The sequence below is a fragment of the Danio rerio genome, chromosome 20 (genome assembly GCF_049306965.1).
Source record: "Danio rerio strain Tuebingen ecotype United States chromosome 20, GRCz12tu, whole genome shotgun sequence".
Lineage (NCBI taxonomy): Eukaryota > Metazoa > Chordata > Actinopteri > Cypriniformes > Danionidae > Danio > Danio rerio.
This window is the reverse complement of record NC_133195.1, coordinates 2,301,848-2,323,719: the sequence shown is the minus strand read 5'-3', so window position 1 is coordinate 2,323,719 and position 21,872 is coordinate 2,301,848. Positions and strand designations below refer to the sequence as shown.

At 39.2% G+C, this 21,872-nt stretch overlaps 1 protein-coding gene across 7 annotated transcripts; it reads right to left on the bottom strand.

The window, feature by feature from the left end:
• Positions 1–2,198: 2,198 nt before the first annotated feature.
• Positions 2,199–20,730, bottom strand: tmem200a (transmembrane protein 200A). Of its 7 annotated transcripts, XM_021468424.2 has the most exons (4): positions 20,185–20,730; positions 17,487–17,563; positions 15,869–15,911; positions 2,199–8,248 (listed from the first exon to the last, which is right to left on the bottom strand). In XM_021468424.2, exon 4 carries the CDS (start codon positions 8,228–8,230, stop codon positions 6,737–6,739), a length of 1,494 nt encoding a protein of 497 aa, XP_021324099.1. In that variant the 5' UTR covers positions 8,231–8,248; positions 15,869–15,911; positions 17,487–17,563; positions 20,185–20,730; the 3' UTR covers positions 2,199–6,736. The 7 variants fall into 7 exon arrangements, with proteins under 7 accessions (XP_021324099.1, XP_073788645.1, XP_009292791.1 ...); XM_073932544.1 differs by lacking the exon at positions 15,869–15,911 and having other exon boundaries at positions 17,487–17,632; XM_009294516.4 differs by lacking the exon at positions 15,869–15,911.
• Positions 20,731–21,872: the final 1,142 nt, after the last annotated feature.

Sequence of the window (21,872 nt, the reverse complement as noted above, 5' to 3'; positions counted from 1 at the left end):
AGCATATCCGACTAGTGAAATGAGTCTGTAGAAATTATATTTAAGTATGCATAATTACTTTAAAAATATAAGTGTTTAATAAAACTGCTTTGTTTAATGCACCAACATACATCATCTATATTCACTGAGAAATGGATACAAATATTCATTTTCAACAGGGGCTGTACTCGTTTATGCTGAGCGCTGCATATTTGACTACAAACACTGGATTGCCCCTGAGAAGCAGTGTTATGAAATGAGACGTTTCCAAGGTAACGAAGCTTGTCTGTCCAGATTTGCTCCTGATGTTTGCATTGTGATGTCACTCTGCTGACCGGCAGGGGTTCTTCTGTTGCTATGGTAAGGCTCCGTAACCCTAGTCACAGCTGGTTTCGTAAGACAGCACCTTAATGAGACACACTGGAAATATAATAAAAATGATAATTTACTTGTTTCTAGTCCAAATATCTGAAAATTCCTAAATCAAGAAGCATCTTTTTAGACAAGCTAAAGTATTATCTTGTTTTCAGAAAAATAATTGAAAAATAAACACCACTGGAAGGGGTGTTCATAAGACTGTTATTAAGCCTTTATAAACCCGACGTCATGAATATTTTATGGATGCTTATGATAACTGTTATTACGTGTAATTCGTTCAGTTATGACATTTTAAATACAATGGCATTGAGATGTTTTTGTTATGACAACATGACATTACCAAGACAACTTGTCATAAATCTGTCATAAACATGATTGTCATGAAGGACATTGGCTGTTTCTCAATACCAAGTGCGCAAAGTTCGGACTTGTTTCCTCACGTCCTCGGGACTACTTTCTTTCAAGTCTGAACTTCCACACTGTAAATCCTAATGTTGTCTTTACTTAATTAGTAAAGTTGACTGAACATAAATTTGGCATTTTGGTTCTATCACTTAAAAATATAAGTTCATTTAACTTATATACCATGAAAATGCATAAACTTAAAGATTTCAAGTGTAGTGCGCTTAAAAACATAATTAATAGGTCATTTTCATAAATGTAGTCTCGACTATAAAATTCTAAAATGTGCAACCTTTTAAGTACAAGGTCTTTTTATAAATCAAAAAACAATTGGCTTCAGGTATAATTATGCATCATAATGTTTAGCAAATGGCTACTTATTTTTTTTGCTTAAAATCTATTTAAACATTTTTTCATAGTATATTATTACACACACGCATGCACACACATGCATATATACAGTTGAAGTCAGAATTATTAGCCCTCCTGAATTATTTGCCCCCGTTTATTTTTTCTGTTTAACAGAGATTTCTTCAACACATTTCTAAACATAATAGTGTTAATAACTCATCTCTAATAACTGATCTATTTTATCTTTGTCATGATGACAGTCAATAATATTTGACTAGATATTTTTCAAGACACTAGTATTCAGCTTAAAGTGGCATTTAAAGGCTTAACTAGGGTAATTAGGTTAACTAGGCAGGTTAGGGTAAATAGGCAAGTTATTGCATAACAATGGTTTGTTCTGTAGGGAGTCGGGGGGGGGGGGGGGGGGGGGATAGCTTAAAAAGGCTACTTATTTTGATCTTAAAATGATGTTAAAAAAATTAATAACTGCTTTTATTCTGGCCGAAATAAAACAAATAAGACTTTCTACAAAGGAAAAAATATTATCAGACATACTGTGAAAATTTCCTTGCTCTGTTAAACATCTTTTAGGACATTTTTAAAAAAGGTAAAAAAATCAAAGGGGGCGAATAATTCTGACCTTAACTGTATATACTATAAAATACTAATTAAATAAAAAGTGCTTTACAGTTTTCTGAGGAGTCAAACAGTATTCAGGTAGAGTAACTGAGTAATGAAGTGTAAAATAATACTGAATAATCTTGTATAAATAAATCAATAAAATTAAACAGAGTTAAAAGTTACTAGTTTCTCATGCCTGAATACTTTTATAATCCTCCAAATTACATGCAAACAATAAGCTTTCACTCTATTTTGGGTTAACTCTGCAGTGAAGCCGCAAAACTCCTGTATTCTGAACTGTGGTTTCCGGTCGACTATAATATAGACTCAACACTGTAGAACCTGCGATGTGAATATTGCAAATACACACATTGCAATATCGATACTTAACGATATATTGCACAGCCGTACTCTGGACTAAACAGCGCAACGATTTAAGGAATGACCGTGAAACAGAAGAGCGTTATCTGGAAAGGTTGTGTTTATTCTGAGAAACAGATAAATTATACATAGACGTTCTCTTCAAAAATATTAGACTGTGTTTGTGTGTGCGCGCATTTTAAACCATAAATTATTTAACTAGCAGTGCTGGTACAACACACACACTGAACTCAAACAGACAATAGATTGTCTGAATGTTACAAAACAATACAAACACACTTGAACAAGTTTCACTAACCTGCTATTCGCGGAATTGTTCACTGCATCCAGGTTTATTTTACCATTGCGACTCCGAAAAAAAAAGGGAAAAAAAGATTTATACTGCTTGTTGAAACTACTTGAGCTAAAACAACACAATTATTTATTTGCTCTAACTTCAATCAACTTCAGCTTGGGAAAACAAATTAAGTTAGCACAAACAATTTGAGTAGATCAGGGTGGGGCCAAGCTGGAGCGCTCACTCTGATTCCCAGGGCTCGGCAATGGTTGGGGAAATTCTGAATTGAACCAAAACTAATGATTAAGATTTGCTTAAGCATGGTAATTCAGGAAATGCAACCAGCAGAATCTGGAAATAAAAAAAATAATCAATTTGAGTTGGGACAACATGAATGAATTGTGTTGGTGTAACTACCTGGGCTGGGTTTACCAATAACCAACCCGGGCTCATTGTGGGAACGTAGCCCGCGATCGGACCGCGATTTACGTCCCGGGAGGTACGTATTCAAGCGTTTTTTGTTTTCGTGGATCCGCCAGAGGCTGCTGTGCGCGCTTTTTCGCGTCTTGGGAGGGCGCTCCGTTCGCGCCCAGGCCGTTTTCGCGTGAAAAGCCACCGGATCGGCCGACTCAGCCGACTCAGCCGACCTCCTCTTCCTCCTCCTTCCCTAAACCCGAGCGACGGTTCGCAAAAGCCGTCCAGAAAAAAAAAAAAAAAAAAGCAAAAGCCCTCATCTTCGATTTCGACCGCGTTTTCAGATCCCGCTGCGTTCTCGCCCTTATTTTTTGGATACCGTTTTTCGTCTTACCTGATTTCTGGAACCTGCTGTTCCCCTGACTCGATCCCGGTCGTCGTCCACTGCGGCCGGCTCCTCCTCCGGGGCCTCCGCTCCGCCGACGCAACGCTGTGAGCTAAGTGGACAAACTGATTGCATCGGGAAAGCCCTCCACTCCAGCCCACAGAGTTCGCTCGAAAAAAAACTAAACGCGGCCTTTACGTTCCTCCAGCCACGTAAATCGCAGTCTCCAGAAACGTCCGCGGGGCTACGTTTCCAGAATGAGCTTGGGTTGCCAATAACAATGTATCTGCAGGCTTCATATATGTTCAAACATGTCAGTTTTTTTCAAATATATTGTACGTCTATATGGGGCTGCAATCGAATAAAGTTATGGCTGTGATTGTCCTCATAACTGTGTACTCTAATGGGCCGTTTCCACTGAGTGGTACAGTTCGGCAGTTTTATTAACATTAAAGGTGCAATAAGTGATTTGTCTTGAGAAACAATTATAATTATGCAGGTTGAAAGTCTCGTCTCATCCTGATCCAATTTGAAGTGTAGCATGTAAGCTTTCAGTGCTATCAGGCTAACATTAGCATTTTCCAAGATCTCCTATTGCACCTTTAATGTTTGCTTTTTTCTCTCAGTGAGCCATAACTGTGTTAACGGCAGCTCTGAGATCAGTCTCTTTTTACTTATCCAGTCCATATGTTTAATATAAAACCATAATAATCATTAAAGAGCACCTATTATGCAAAAAATCACTTTTATAAGGAGTTTAAACACAGTTTTGTGTTAGCAGTGTGTGAATATAAGCAGCCTCTAATGGTAAAAAATAATTATTTCTGCTTGTTATAATCACGCTTGATTAAAAACAGTTTGCAGAAACACTTTGATTGACATTCTGCCTTTGTATGATGTCATCAGAGGGGGAAAGCCCCGCCCACTAGTGACCATCTCTCCCTCATTAGCAAAAACAGCCTTAAGTGAGAAGCAGCCGTCTGTCTATTAGCCATTAGAGTGTTTGAGCTGCTGCAGATAATGTCAGCATAGACTAAGAGGATTATAGATGTGGAGTTTTAGATGAAGCACAAATGAACAGCGGCAGGAGTCTCCATAGACTGATTACACTTTTTTACACAGATAACGTTAGTCCTGTTTTGAATCTGCTGCTCGGAAACTTATTTGACATCTTGTAAAAAGAGGCATAATAGGTCTCCATTAATGTTGTTAAGTTTAAATTGTAGTATATAGCAAAAAATTATGTTTTTCCAAATGAAGTGATTGTGATTAATTAGCTCCACGGGAGTAAAATGTGTGTAAACTGTGTTTAATTACATAAAAAGGTTATTTAAATGAAAGTGATTTGACATCATTGGTTCAATGTGAATTTTGCTATTGGGTCCTATTTGTCTACAATGTGTTAAAAAAGCCTGATTTGATTGAGGGGTAATGTGCCATTAAATTAAGTTACACCAACAATTAACTTTTTTTATGGTGATTCCGACTTATTTTGTGTATTTTAAATTCATTCTGAAACTCAGCGACAGAAAATAAATAAGCAACACAACTGTTTGAACCAAGAACTGTGGGTAACACTTTAACTGAAGCGGTGTTCATAAGACAGTCATTAACCCTTTATAATCACCTCATGAATATGAATATAATTTTATTAGATCATTAGGTGTCAGTTGTGTCATTTTAAATGACAGATGACATTGTTTTGACACCAAAGATGATATTGTTTGAAATATTTTTGTCATAACAACTTGACGATACCAAGACAATGTAACTTGTCATAAATCTGTCATAAACATGACTGTCATGAGATCATTATAATTGTGCTATGAATATTTATCTGATCAATTTTAATTCATTCATTTTATTTTCGGCTTAGTCCCTTTATTAATCTGGGATCGCCACAGTGGAATGAACCGCCAACTTATCCAGCACATGTTTTACACAGCGGATGCCCTTCCACCCTTCCTAGCGCACAGGGTAGCACGTTCGCCTTACATCAAGAAGGTCGCTGGTTGGCGCCTCAGCGAGTTTGCATGTTCTCCCCGTGTTGGTGTAGATTTCCTCCGGGTGCTCCGGTTTGTGGTATGGAAAATTGGGTATGCTAAAATTTACCGCAGTGTATGTGTGTGAATGAGAGTGTATGGAGGTTTCTTAGTGATGGGTTGCAGCTAAAAGGGCATCCACTGCGTAAAAACATATGCTGGATAAGTTGGCGGCCCCAGATTAATAAATGGACTAAGCTGAAAAGAAAATGAATGAATGAATTTCTATGTCAAACTATTTTATAAACCCATCATTAATATTTAACGACATTTTAATGCAAAACTTAATTTGTATCACTGCAAAAGAGGTCAAGAAATATTGATAATGCAGTAGATGATCTGCCAAAATGCTGACCGGGTAGCATATTAGCTTTGGACTACAGGGGAGGTTTTAAAGCCACGCCTCCTGAAATCACGAACTTGCGCGCCGCGGCATGACAGCAGACAACCCACTAGTTCATGTCATTCGCTTGTTAGAAATGTTGTTAGTGGTTGGCCGGTGGTGTGCAGGAATTACACTTATTACTAGGGCCAGACGGAATCTGCGGACGTTTTTTGCTATTTCTGCAGAGAATTTTGGTAAAAGTCTGCGGATTTCTGCCGAATTATTTTGGGAGTATCCTAACTAAAACCTTAATATATGAAATAAAAAATAATCTTTTTTTAACTTTTATTTAATGTTTAAAATGCAAAATTCAATTAGATTCACTTATATATATGTAAATAAAGCAAGTTTGTCATTTAATATATCTAGTAAAAGACAGAAAATATTACTTTAAAAACTGCATTGTACATAAATCAGACGAACATTTTCACATTAGTTAACAATTTTACTGAAATTAATTAAAAAAACTGGATAATATAGATTTACACAAATTTACTCAAGTAAATAAACAGAATTAATGATGGGCTAAAAATCTGCGGAATTCTGCGTGCGCAGATTCTGGTTGGGCCTACTTATTACTAAGCCACATTTACATGCTATTTCAGAGCGAATATTCAGAGTAGCGGTATAAACATCGGGAGCGCGTCACAGCCTGTGACGTGCTCCCAATCTAACCATACTTTGAATATTTATAGTCAATGGCTGATGACATGATTTCACTATTTAGAACTTGCAAACAAGACTTTTTTTCTGAAATCATATTTTTGAGAAGAAAGTCTGAATGTGCGGATATAAAACCAACTGCCTTAATTCCTGCACCCGCTGGCCTGTCAACAACTACGCTGGACAAAGTGTGTGTCTCCATGGAGTTTTCAAACTAGTGAATCGCATGATGTAGTCTATCGTCATCAGTTAGTCATCTATTTAGTGTGCGTTTATGACTTTAAAAGGCATGGCTCTGGGGAGTGATGTCAATTTTTAAGCTATTATGTTAACCATAGCATTCTGGCAGATCACCTACTGCACCTTTAATAACTATGTTTATAAAGCTTTCATGACAGTCTTATAAACACTCCGAGTCTCCTGTAATGCCGTTGGATTGGGAGGGATTTGGCTCAGTTTTAAAACCTGGTCTCCGAGGTGCCCCTCTTCAGACCGCTGCTCATGAACTCGTCGTGCTCGAAGCTCAAGTTATTGTGCGACCTTGATATCATAAGTAGTTTCTCCTTTTTAGTGTAGTCCTTCTTCACGTCCACCGGGGGCACTATTAACCTGTCCATAGGGTCCTCTTTGTTCTCCAGCCTGGTGTATCCTTTACTATTACTGCGGTCCAATCTGGGCCAGCTGGGGTGTTTCCGTTGCTCAGGCTGGACGGTCAGCTTTGTGGGTCCTCTTTCCAGGTCCAGGGATTTGGAGTGGGCGGACAGCATGTGGATGGAGTTATTGGAGCCGAAGTCTTTACGTGCAGCTCCCGGAGACAGGAATCTCCCGCTGGTGGATCCCGGAGAGAGGGATGAGCGGGAAGATGTGGAGCTGGCGGATTCAGTGGCTGAGTTGCTCCGCAGAAGCTGGACGCCTGGAGGTTTGAAGGCTTTGGCGATGTCTGGAACCGGGACTGTCAGCGACTCCATTGACGGAGGTCTGGAGTGCACCCTGCTCTGCTCTAAATCCTCAGTTATGCTGTCGATGTCTGGTTCATCGATGACACAGTTGTTGAGTTTAATGACAGGCAGTGTGAACGCACTGATGGAGGAGGAAACAATGGAGCGCGTTTGGCATTTTTTAAGAGCTCCTCGCCTGTCCTCCCACCGACCATCATCCTGGAACCCGAATATACATTCAGAGCGGTCCTTATAGGTGGGCGACAGCAAACAAAATCCACCTCTAGCCTCGCTCATTAAACCATCATCATCATCTGCAGAACTAGTCCTGTGGGAGAACCGCACATCTCCATCCAGACCCGAGAAAGACATCAGTGTGTTTGCTGCGAGCCGAGAGGCAAACTGGCTGTCCAGTCCAAAGGTACGGATCTCAGTGTCCCCCCCGTAGGGTCCCATACATGCTCCATTAGTACACTTCTGCTCCTTAATCCGCAAGCTGTGTATGTCTATAACGGTCGAGTACATGTCTCTCATGTGGATGACCTTGGTCTCTCGATCCCGGTTCTCATGAAGGATCGCATTAGCACAGATGAAGATAAAAATCCCGATTCCCATTGTAAAGGGACCCAACATCTTCATCTTCTCCGAATGCATGTGCTGCTCCAGGAACTGTGCGATGGATCCGGCCTGCTCTCGGCCGAAGCTCTGCGTGTTGTTTGCGGACATCTTGGTTTCCGGAGCCTTCGGCTGGTCCTTGTGAGGCCAGTATCCCAGAACTGCCATTGCGATTCCCGCCATGAGGATCAGCACTCCTAAAACCAGGAAGAACCCTGAGGCGGAGTACAGCCGGATCTTCCCTCTCACCACCACCACGTCCGCTCGAGGCTTCCGCTTGGTGGTTTTCTTCTCAGGTGCCGGGCCGGGGCTCTGGGCTGACAGATGATACTGAGAGCGTGTGGAGTCTTGCCTTTTCAATGCTGCAAGGCCTGTGATCACCCCTCCCGTGGCAATCATTGCTATGGCAATACAAGCCTGCAAACAGAGGAAGAAACAAGGGGTTATGTTAGTGCTGCGACGGATCTAGGCAAGGCCTGGTGTAAGATTCTGATGATATGATAACCTTGGAGAGAAATATCACACAGATTTCTGTCAACTTGAAAAGGCATCTCTGGAGATCTTTCTTTTCTTTGGATATAAAGTAAAGCCACTGCACCGTTCAGCTCTTTAGACTGATTTCACATTAAAAGCGAAGTCGAGGCTGTGGTGGGAAGAAACCCGGAAGTATCGTTGGGAGTTACATAGGAACGTTGTGTACTTGGCTGTATATCTTATCAGCGAAGATGAAGTGACACAAATGTATTCTTCCACCGCCCTCCGAGTGACCCGAAGGTCCATTCTGAATGAATGGTGAAAATAAAAAGGGATATCAGAGCTCATTTTCAGCCAAGTTAAAGGAAATGGCACTAGTTAGCTAAGGTTTTCTTTCCCAAACACACGTTTTAGAGGGCATTTATCAAACTCGAGTTAATGAACTGATTCTTTTGCTATATTACACTTATCACGATACTGAATTAAAAGAAAAACTGGCAATTTCCCGCTAACATTTCAGGCACTGTTGATGGCTTTCCTAAAACAGCGCTGATTTGCCATTGTGTTCACGTGCTCAACAGAAATGCTTGTGATTGGCCGAGAAGTTCATCAGTTCACCCACCGCTGTTTACTGAGCACAAACACAGTCGAGCCGTGAAGCCGAGCGATCTGCTTGATGACTCGTCATCTTCACGGCTGCTTCGTGCTCCAGTCTCTGTGTATCTGTGTTTGCACTGGGTGAAGAATAAAACTAAACTTATGTTATTTTCAAATTCAAAACAAGCCAAGCAAAAACTAGGTCCTGTTACTACTACTCATGGTGCAGAGATTGAATTAGTGTCCCAGTACAAATATCTTAAAATTTTCATTGATGATACACTTTCTTTTAGTACTCACATTCAGCAATTGGTGAAAAAATTAAAAGTGATTTTAGGCTTCTAGTTTAGAATTAAGAACTGCCTTTCTTTTGGTGCTAAAAAGAAGCTAGTTGAGGCAACATTCATCTCGACATTGGACTACGGTGATGTAATTTATATGCATGCTTCGTCTCAATGTCTGAATGCATTGGATACTGTTTACCATGGTGCACTAAGATTTATAACTAATTTTAAATCCCTTACTCATCATTGTGTGCTGTATACTAGGGTAGGTTGGTCTGCTTTGTCCATTCGTAGGCTCAAGCATTTTCATATTGTTTACAAATCTATACTGAGTTCCCATCATATCTCCAGAATTGCATTTGTAAAAAGCCTGTTCTTAACTATGGTCTTCACTCACAGGATATTTTATAACTCTCTGTCCCTAAAGTGCGGACTGAGATAGGAAAAAGGCTTTTAAGTATGCAGCACCTTTTGCTTGGAATAATCTGCAAACACAGTTTCCGTCTTTCGGATGAGACGTTAAACCGAGGTCCCGACTCTCTGTGGTCGTTAAAAATCCCAGGATGTCCTTCGAAAAGAGTAGGGGTTTAACCCCGGCATCCTGGCCAAATCTGCCCACTGGCCTCTGTCCATCATGGCCTCCCAACCATCCCCGTATTCCAATTGGCTTCATCACTGTCTCCTCTCCACCAATTAGCTGGTGTGTGGTGTGCGGTCTGGCGCAGGTGGATGTTGCACACTGGTGGTGGATGAGGAGATCCCCCCATTGTGTAAAGCGCTTTGAGTGCCTAGAAAAGCGCTATATAAATGTCAGGAATTATTATTATTATTATTATTATTATTATTATTATTACAGCTGCAGTTCAAAGACTTGATTTCACTACATGCTTTTAAAAAGACTATAAAAGTTTTAGAAGTTAAAACACAGGTTTGTAGATGTTTTGAATAGTTGTCAGTGTGATTCATGTTAACTGTAAATAGTTTTTTGTTTGTTGTCTGTTGGACTCATGTGACTTGTGTACTGTCTTTCCTGGTAAAATAAAGGTTATAACAATAATAAGAGCGGTAAACTGAGTGCGATAACAGATACACGGGAGATTAGAGTGCGAAGCAGCCCTGAAGATCAGTCGAGTCATCCGTGCTCAGCGGCGCTTCAATGTTAGCCGTTTTAAAACTTCAGTACCGGGACAACACTATTACAGACAACACGAGGGTGTGCTACCGAGGACTGCAGTGTTTTACCGTTCACCGGGTTAAATAGGCTAAAGCAGGAGAGCGTCCCTATGGTGTTTAACTGGTGCCATGAACTGAAGCCTTGGAGGACACTTGAGTATATTACTTTTAACGTTACAAAGATTGCGATGTTGTTTGATGCCTAATTTGCTTTTAATTGTTTAAATTAAACGTACTGTATAATATTAAAGTGATGTATTTTGTTGTTGCACTTGTCTTGCCTTGCTTTTTCTAAATATATTACATATATGACATTTTATATATGTGCAATCTAAATATAAACTTGTGTGTCATAAATGTAATTTGCATATACGGCAACATATCAGATTACTATGTGAAACTGTAAATCCTAGTTTGAAATGAATGATTCAACAATCCTCTGAAAGTTTGATTCTATATATAAAACACTGAAGCGTTAGCCAAGAATGACTGTTTATGTACAAGACATGATTTTGGCAGCCAAGGCCAGTCAAGTATGCAGACACAACAGAAACAGTACACGGACGATTCCATCAAGTCTAGGACATATTAACTCTCTCCTGCTCATAACCAGGGTTTCTGCAGGTTTTACCAAGCTAAATTTAAGATTTTTGTAAGACTGTTATTAATGAAATTAGGCCAGAACAGTGGGTCAGTGGTTAGCACTGTCACCTCACAGCAAGAGGGTCGCTGGTTCGAGTCCCGGCTGCCAATCATAATGCTGATATTATCTACCATGTTGTCTGACAGGCATCATAATAGAGTAACATTAGTGATTAACATGAATAATAATCAAATGTGCTATTACTTGTGAAGCAGATAGCAGATTCTCAGAAAGGCAGGTCAAAAAAACATTTAATCTTTTCCCCGAATCCTTTCTCCAAGAAACTTCTGAAGACTCATTTATTTCTCAAAGCACTGCTGCTGACTCTTCATATGTCATGGTGTCTTCTTGTGTCACTAATTCAATGATACTGGTAGTAACAAATCACTCAGACTAACCGGTGATAAGCATGTTTGAATTTGTCATGTTTGGTAATAGGATCGGCTGGCTTGGAATCTCACTCAAGTCGCTACTAAAAACATTTTGGTCCATCCAGTGAAAAGGTCCCAAAACTGCCTATATTGTCCTACAAACATGGCCACAATATAAAATGTTCTGGTAACCCACGTTCCCCGAAGGAGGGAACCGAGTCGTGTGTCTAGGAGAGACACTAATGGGAGTACGCTTAATGTCCAATCACTCTAAAGAGTAATACTGTTCTCCCTGTGTTCCCGTGGGTTTTTTCCGGGTGCTCCAGTTTCCCCCACAGTCCAAAGACAAGCCATACAGGTGAATTGGGTAGGCTAAATTGTCTGTAGTGTATGAGTGTGTATGGATGTTTCCCAGAGATGGGTTGCAGCTGGAAGGGCATACGCTGTGTAAAATATATGCTGGATAAGTTGGCGGTTCATTCCGCTGTGGTGACCCCAGATTAATAAAGGGACTAAGCTGAAAAGAAAATGAATGAATGAATGAAAGCATTTTGATGCACATTTAAAACATAATCAGCGACATCAAGCCTAATTCAATTCATGCCGTCACAATAGCTCAATTTTATTCAATAACATCAAGTGACAGCATTTGTTGGCAACCATAAGATTGATTCCCGTTTCCTACAAAAAAAAAAAAAAAAAAGATAAAAATGAAATCATATTTTGTCCCACTTGTGGTCACAATGTCATGCTCCCACACACAAATGCCACAGATAGACTTTAACAGTGTTTTTCTGTCATGCTCCTGGATGGTTCTGTCCTGCTCTGCTGTCATATGCTAGCTTTTTATTTTTACAACTTTCACCCGTAAAAACTGAAAGTGAAAGAAAGGTGAAAAAATTGAGCGAACACCCTTTTGTTCATTTTACAACATTTACATTTGAAAATGAATCTGCTTCACGGCACACTTATTTAGCATTGTACTAGTGATGGGAAGTTTGGATCATTTTACTGACTCGTTCGAGTCTCAAGATGAACGAATCTTTGTTTTAAAAAAGTCATTTCGTTATTTTGTTTCAATTTGCCAAAATATTATTACAATGTTACGAATTGCTTCCAAACACATCTACAACTAGCCCAAAAGGTTGATCACACAACAAATAAGTCATGATTGGAATACTATAAGAAGGAGAAAATAATAATTCAATGTTTACCTGCTCTTTTGTCTATAAAGGCATAGTTGTCTTTAAATGTCAGTGGTTTGTTCACGTTCCCCTGACAGTCACATATAATCTAAACCAATGTACACAGTCTGAGCCGATCTTGTGGTTCTTGAGTCGTTCGTTCGTTCATCACGTGACAGAATGACTCAAACCGAGGACTCGAGAGATGAATGGTTAATTTTTTTTTCCGACTCTAAGCGCATATGATTGGCCTGTGAGGAACGAATGACTCAGAACCGATAGAGGACTCGAGAGGTGAACGGATCAATTATTTTTCCGGCTCTAAACGCATATGATTGGCATCTGCCTTTCCGCGATGAACAACTCAAAAGACTTGAAATGAACGATACCACCTGCACAAATGTGCGCACGCACGAATAAACGAATCACTCCCTGAGAGGACTTGTTGTTCCCGAGTCATATTGAAGATTCATTCTACTACATCACTACTTTGTACCTGTTTGAGATTTAACACCATAAATATAGACATCTAACACGATGCAGCAGGTGACAGGAATGTGCTTTGAGTCTCACTCAGAACAGAAAAAAAACCCTGCTAAATATCTGATTTACCTTAGGTTGCTTTTTGTACCTTTCTTTATTAAACCATTAACATCTGTAGCACAATAGATTGGCTTTCATGCTGAGAGTAGTACTCGCCACCTGTGCCTGTAGATTGTTTATTTTTCCAGCCCATGCTGTTAAATATTTATATTTGTATTCAAGCTGAAAAAGGTAATTATATTCTTTGTTTGGCCACATATCTCTCAGATGAAACAGCTACAGGCATAAGAGGAAAGCTTTGGTCTGGTGGTCATTTTTGATTGACTAATCTGTCAGAGGAAGTGCTGCCTAAAATTAAGGCTGATTGTAAACACAACAGGACTAATGAGATCACAGAGGTGAATCTGTCAAGCCCAGCTAGACAAAAAAAGTCTACGGCAGAGATGCCCAAAGTCTGGACCACAGGCCAAAGTTGGCCCATTGTAACATTTGATTTGGCCGAACATCCTCTCTGACAAAAGAGAGGGAATGATGGAGGGTAGGGATGCTCATTTCGGTTGATTTTGCCAACCGACAACCCCCGCTTGTTAACCTAATATTAACATGTTAACAGATTAATATTAAAATATTATTTAATTAAATGTTTAAAATAGTTCAGTATTTTAAAATGTAATATTTAATGTGTCACACAAAACAGGCACGTCAATTAATTATTATTTATTATTAAATTATTATTATTTTTTTATTGTCATTTGTTGGGTAAACATTAATCTGGAGAGTATATTTCCTCAAAAGTCAGAATTTGATCATCTGAATAAAACACCGATCAACACTAAGACTCTGTATTTAGCTGTGTTTAGTGCAGTGCAGTATTTATAATTCAAGGACAAAGCATGCAAAGTCAACAATGGCTGCTGATGTGTGCCAGAAGGCGGGTAATGCAACGCTGTACATACACAAAGATGCTGTTCAACTAAAAGCTAACGAAGCTGTGAAAATAAAACATTTCAGGAAGCTTCAGGATAGACGAGGTGGTGATTATGTAAACAAACGCCAGAACAAAAGCGCACATTAAGAGATCATAGCCAGCAGTCATCTGCTGTCTGCTATAGTCTGGAAATGGAAACCATCTTTTAAAGCAGACCTATTATGCAAAAATCACATTTATAAGGGGTTTGAATACAGTTGTGTGGCAGCAGTGTGTGAATATAACCAGCTTCATATGGTCAAAATTTATTAATCGTATTTTTTTTAAATTAGACTTGATCAAAACAGTCTGCAGAAACACTTTGATTGGCATTCTCCATTTGTACGTGTCATCAGAGGGGGAAAGCCCCGCCCACTAGTGACCATCTCTCCCTCATTAGCATAGGACGTTAGTTCTGTTTTTAATCTCCCGCAATGGTGAGGCAGTCATTTGTAGCTCCGCCCTCATCTGAAAAGTTGGATTTAAAGCGACAGTCACCAAAACACCACAATTAGGATCAAAACCTAAAAGGGTCAGTTTCAGAGAGTTAGCAAACATGATTTGTGTGGTGTTTTGTGCTGAAACTTCACATTCACACTCTAGGCTAGGGACTCCTAGACTTGGTTTTACATCTTACTGAGTTACTATTTTAATTGAATTTATGTTGTGGTGTACAATAGCTAATACTGAGACAGAGGCGCCAGTATTGCAACAGGAAACAATGTGCATGATACTACGATATTCCTTCAAAAGCAGATCATGGAGACATTTTACAGGTGCTTTAAGTAAGATTTTGACTCTTCTAAAGGTATACATATAAAATATTGACCTTATTCTAAAATGCGGAAGTGCACCTGTTTTTGCGATTGTTTTAGAACTTCCGATTCAGTCGCCTATGGGAGAAATGACCAGGAATAATAAATGGCAGAAAACGGTAAAGCTACTTGCTCTACAAAGAAATGTTTGCATGACAATACAGACCAAGTAGAATATTATAATAAGAAAATATCAGTTTGCAACATCAAACAGCGAAACGAGCAGTTTTTAATGTCTAAAAATGAATGGAAGTGAATGAGACCGGAAGTCTCGAGCCAAAAAGATTCAAATGGCTGCGCCCGCTCTTTGGCGAAGAAAACGGTGAATACAATTCCATATACCATAATATGTTTGCAGATATTTAACAAACATGCTAAGAGAACATTTTTGTTTATCTAAAAAACAATGCAAAAGTCAGATATTCTGTTTTGAACATGTGCGTTACGTGCCGGAACGTCTGTCGTTGTTTTGGTCTCTTTAACACGCCCAATGCCAGTTAAACCAATTATATTTCAGCACCCCGAGTTGCCTTGATGGAAAACAGCGTATTCATTCATTCAGTCAGGAAGACTCTCAAAGCATGCGTCCATGACTGAAATGTGACCTCTGGTGGACAGTAGCAGACTCTGATATGAGACGCAGATACACAGTTCCACTTGAGGTGGTTATTAATTATCAAACAACACACAGGACACAGGACATGCTATATAACAACACATAGGACATGCTTGAATATTTACAGGGTTTGGTCGCATGCTGATTGGATGATAGAATGATTGTCAATGATAAAATAGCCCTATTAAAAAATCCTCCCAAAGTTTGTTTATGAAACATCATTTTATGCATAATTATAGTTTATATATTTGATGGAAACACAGCTAATGTTGGATTCTGATAGCCCAGCATTTTTTTGAGTGTGTGCAAAACATAAAGGCAGACAGAAAAAGTGCTTCACTGAGGAAAAACTAAACATGTTAACACTCACCGGCTGACAGACCAGGCCAAAAGCCCCCCGCTGACTTCTGCGACTGAGAATCAGATGAAAAAAACAGTAGTGGGATAATTGTCCAATATCAAAATTCAGGATTTGAGAGTAGTCCAAGCAAAACGGTTGCTCGTGCAATTGAAAGTGTTTCACATTTAACAGGGACCTGTTATGCACCTTTTTACAAGATGTAAAATAGGTCTCTGGTGTCTCCAGTGTGTGAAGTTTCACTCTCTGAAACTGACCCTTTTAGGCTTTGATTCTAATTGTGGTGTTTTGGTGACTGTTTTGGAGTCTTTGGACTGTGGGGGAAACCAGAGCACCCGGAGGAAACCCACGTGAATGCGGGGAGAACATGCAAACTCCACACAGAATGCCAACTGACCCAGCTGAGGCTCGAACCAGCGACCTTCTTGCTGTGATGCGACAGCACTACCTACTGCCCCACCACGTCTCTCTCTATTCTATTGTATTTTATTTTTTTCTATTAGACTGTAAATGGAAAACAATTCCGTGGGCAGAAAGTTCTAACATTTCACCAGTTTGTAGCAGGTTTCTGCCTAAATAAAACCTTGCAAAAGTCGCATGCCACAAAAAAGGATGAAATTAAGAGCACCAGTGTCGTGCAAAATGACTGAGCTGCAAAGCAAATTCACATTGAACATCACAAAAGCTGAGTGGCGCTGCTTTGGCCTTGCAGTACTGAAACATTTTTTCTCAGGGCTGCTTCTAGGCACGACAGCGAGAAACTTCACAATGAGCTTTCTACACTGAAAAGAGTGAAACGACTGTGTCTTTCATTCAAAGTACATTTTTAGATTGGATTAAGTGAAACAGAAATGTTTTCTGATTTTAACCTGTTTTATTCATTTTGCCTTAATGCTAAAAAGAACCACCTGGAAACAATTAAAAGCATTAGTTTTTCCTCAAAGGAGTATTTTACTTTAAACCAGTAGATTTTATGTCATGGGCGTCAAGGTGGCGCAGTGGTTAGCACTGTTGCCTCATAGCAAGAAGGTTGCTGGTTCTAGCCTCGTCTGGGTCAGTTGGCATTTCTGTGTGGAGTTTGCATGTTCTCCCCATGTTGGCATGGGTTTCCTCCAGGTGCTCCGGTTTCCCCCAAAGTTTAAAGACATGCGCTATAGATAAATAAAATTGGCCATAGTGTATGTGTGTGAGAGTGCATATGTCTTGATCATCAGCGATCTAACCACCAAAGATCCCTGAAAAACATTCACACTCACATAGGACTACAAATATGCTGGTCAATGGACTACAAGAACCAGTCATGCTTCACACACACAACTGGTTCCAGATCCTGATTGCATACACACAGCTGATACTCCTCAAGTATTGATCACACACATATACAGCTCACTTTGAGACACTCATTGCTGAGTCTTGTTATCTGTTAAGTGACACTATAACGCATTTTCCTTTGTCTTGCTTTGCCGTGTTTTTTGATCCTTGCCTCGTTTATTTATTTAATCCTGTTTGCTGCCTGCCTCTTGACCACTTGCCTGCTAATACGACTACGACTCTGGATTGCTCTTATACATCTCCTGTATTGACCATTGCTTGCCTGACCATTCTAATAAACCTGCATGTGGATCCTCACCTCTGTTGTTGAGGTCACATTCCCTGGTTACAGTATAGGTGTTTCCTAGTGATGGGTTGCAGCTGGAAGGGCATCCCCTGCGTAAAACATATGCTGGATAAGTTGGCGGTTCATTCCACTGTGGTGAGCCCTGATTAATAAAGGCACTAAGCCGGAAAGAAAATGAATAAATGAATGAATGAATGAATGACTGAATGAACTTTATGTCATGTGACCACATGAAAAAAACGTACTGCTCTTCAGTATTGATGTATTTCTAATGTAAGGTTTATTATCATTTTGCGTCACATTTAAAGCCATACTGAAAGCACCAGCAGCTACTTTACCTCATCACTGACAATAAAATATACAGTATGTATTATTACAGGTCTGCATATGTGTACATGTTATATGTATTTATCATAGTTCAGCCTTAAATACAACTTTACATGGATTTTAAGTTGAACCAAAGTAATTAACTTAATTCATGGTCTGTAAAATGTATTTTACCTTTGTATTTTTTCTTTGGCAGCACGGTGGCTCAATGGTTAGCATGTCACAGCAAGAAGGTCGCTGGTGCGAGTCCAGTTGTCATTTCTGTGTGGAGTTTGCATATTCTCCCTGTGTTGGCATGGGTTTCCTCCGGGTTCTCCGGTTTACCCCACAGTCCAAACACATGGGGGTGTTCTCTAGGGGAACTGGATGAACTACATTGGCCATAATGTATGAGTGTTAGTGCAAGAGTGTATAGGTGTTTCTCAGTGCTGGGTTGCGGCTGGAAGGGCAAAAAACATATGCTGGATAAGTTGGTGGTTCATTCCGCTGTGGCGACCCCTGATTATTAAAGCACCGAAGTTGAAAGAAAATTAACAAATGAATGATTTTTTCCTTGAGCAGAGTAAATATTGTGATTGTTATTAAATAGCATTTTTCAGTTTCAACCAAGTCAAAACTATAGTTTGAGGGAAATATATAAGTTTCCCTGTAACAAATGACATCATGGTATTTATTTTAGGTTGGTCCAAAGCAAAACTATACATTGTTATAAGATTTAAAAATTTAGTTTTTCCATAATTAAGAAAAAAATCTAAATTGTTCCAAAAAAAATAAAAATAAAAAAAAATAATTAGTGTCTCTATATTATAGTCAACAATGTTGTTAATTTTGTGAATGTAAATCTTTCTTCATTCATTCATTTTCCATTGGCTTAGTCTCTATTTTCAGAAGTCACCACAGAGGAATGAATCACCTACTTTTCCAGCATGTTTTACACAGCGGATGCACTTCCAGCACTTGGAAACACCCATAAACACTACTTCACACACACACAGTCATACACTCTGGACAATTTAGTTCGCCCAAATTACCTATATCGCATGTAATTGGGGAAAACCGGAGTACACAGAGGAAACCCATGCCAACACAGGGAGAGCATGCAAACTCCACACAGAAATGTCAACTGGCCCAGCCGGAACTCGAACCAGTGACCTTGCTGTGAGGTTTACAGTGCTAACCACTGAGCCACACAAAGTTTTTTTCTTGATTATAATAAATATTATAAATTAAATTGTGATGTTTGAACTAAAGTTAAATTATACTTTGAGAGAAAAATACTTAGTTCCAACTACTAATTTAAAATGAGTTGACACAACACCATTATTTAAAAAAAATGGGGGGGGGGGGGGGGGGGGGCGGTGGCTAAATGGTTTTATGTTCGACCCACTTAAATTTGTTAAAATGATTAAGTTATTTCAATCGATTTGTGTTTGGACAACATGAGGGAATTGTGTGTAACCCTGCATTTTTTACAGTGTATTTTGCTGTAGCAAATTACAGTAAGTTTATTAAGTTGCTTTATAGTATCATCAAACACCCTGAGTAACTAACAGCGTCTAAATGACGACAACTAAACAAAATCCCACAGAAAACATCTCACCAAGAGAATGAGGAAGAACGAGAAGGTTAATACAATATATATATATATATATATATATATATATATATATATATATATATATATATATATATATGACCCAGGGACATATATAATACAGTTGTTTACATTAACAATTGAGCAATTTTATGTTGAGGAGAATCGTGCATGAATATATATGACTACCCACGATCATCTGTTGTTTATAAGCACAGATCTGTGTGTGTGTGTATGTGTGTGTGTGTGTGTGTGTGTGTGTGTACGTGTGGGTGGCAGAAGTAATAAAGTCCTCTGCAGCACAATCATATCGATCATATGCTCTTCAATATTGCTCGTTTAGGTCTCATGGAGAGCTTATAACCTTTAACAAGCACATGCGCAATAACAGAACCACTCATATGCAAACAACAACAACAACACACATCAGAATAATGGCAGGGGTGAAGAAATGCTCGGGGATTCTGTGCGCAATATGACTAAATGTTTGTTTGTTTTTTAATGTAAAGCACATCATCATCACCCTGTTAAATAAATAAAATAAAATAAAAACACAGCATATGCTGGTATGTTTTGATGCTGGTTTTGCTGGTTTCAGTGCTGGTCTCTATATTAGAGACCAGAATAGAAACCAGCAAAACCAGCATCAAACATACCAGCATGTTTTTTTTTCAGCAGGACACCGTTAAATTGAAATATTATTTGTTTTAGAAATTAGATTAGATGTTGATTTTAGATATTGTTCGATTTTGAGACTCATAATGTTTGTCATTGACAAGTAATACACACCTGTACCTTGAGATCCTCCTCCTGGTGTTAACGTGATGTGTCCATTACGCACAAGCGGATCTCCCGCTCATCATCATCATATTTCCACACCACAGTGGAAAATATCTTCAATTATAATTTCATTTGAGAGCTGTTTCTTTGTAGTTTCATTATCCAGTCGACGAGTTTCCCTCGGTGTGTTTGCTTGGAGAGAAAACTTCCATCCGAGCGCGCGAATCCTCTCCATCTCCAAACTTCACAACTCCAAACCGAAAATGTGCTCGGGTAAGAAACACCTCAAAACAAAACAAGTTGTCTTGTGTGTAGCTCTTATTATCAATCAATGCTCCTGTCGAGAGTCTCTTCTCGCCTATAAATCCGGAATAACGTTAAGTGGTAGAAAGAGCGCGGTTTTCGGACTCCGGTGTTTGAACACTCCAATTAAACAAACAGTCCGCGTCGAAGAAAAGTGAAAATCCCCCATATTTCGCTGTTATTACTTCTGTGAATGGTAAACACTGCCGTTTTTTTCTTGATGTATCTCCTCTCGAGGCGCGAATCATTTGTAACGGATGGAGCGCGCGCGCGTCGCCTTTTCACTCCCACGTGACGCCATTCCAGATGACGCACACGACAGACAAAGGGAGAGAGATTTTATTAATAACAATTGAGCTTTTTATAAAAGCGAGCAATTATGGTCTGCCACAGCATACCCGATCGCTTTATGGATGTAAACATTTCTGGAGGCTGTGTGCGTGTGTGTGTGTGTGTGTGTGAGACAACCTGGAGCTGAAAACAAGTCTATTTGTGTCAATAGTCAAAAATACATTGTTCAAATTATGGATTTTTATTTCATGAGGAAAATCATTGGTGTATCAAGTAAAGATCTAGTGTAATTCTTTAGTGTAAACGTCCTAGTGTTGTTTAGTAATGTGCAGTTCTTTAAAGGTGATGACCCAGGGACAGACGAGTCTTCGCTAAGGGTCCATCTTCCAGCCTGCGGAAGCTAGACTTGAGCTCTGCACAAGACGTTTGGCCAGAGGAGAAATGGTCATGCAAAATGGAGTAAAGTTTCTTTCAAGGTATTTTAATTCTCCACTTTTCCCAATTGGTAAAGTTTTTTCCTCGCTGCTGTCGCCTCTGGCTTGCATGGTTCAGGATCTAGAGCGGTGCATCGATGGATTTACTCTTCAGTGTTTGAACTCTCTGTAGTGACTTTTAAACCACACTGAACTGAGCTAAACTAAACTGAACCTAAACACCGAAGACTGAACTACACTGTTACAATTTACCATGATCTTCTATGTGAAGCTGCTTTGACAAAATCTACTTTGTAAAAGCGCTATGGAAATAAAGCTGAATTGAATTGATTTTCTCAATATTTACATTTTTAATCTTCAGATTTCAGTATTTGCATCTTTAATAAGTACTGACCCATCACAACAAACCATATTCTAATGTAGACTAATTTAGCTTTTAGATGATTGATACATCTCAATTAAAAGACACTTATGACTGCACTGTAAAAATATCCATAAATGATCATTTTTCCGTATCGTGATTATGATTTAATTTTTTATTTTCTGTTTTTTTTTTTAATTGCATTATGGGATCTTGATCTTCTCCAAAAACTTTAACCATGAAAAGTTTGACTTTTATGAATAGTTTAAAGTGCTATATTGTCTGTGTTGGTGTTGTATATATGCTAC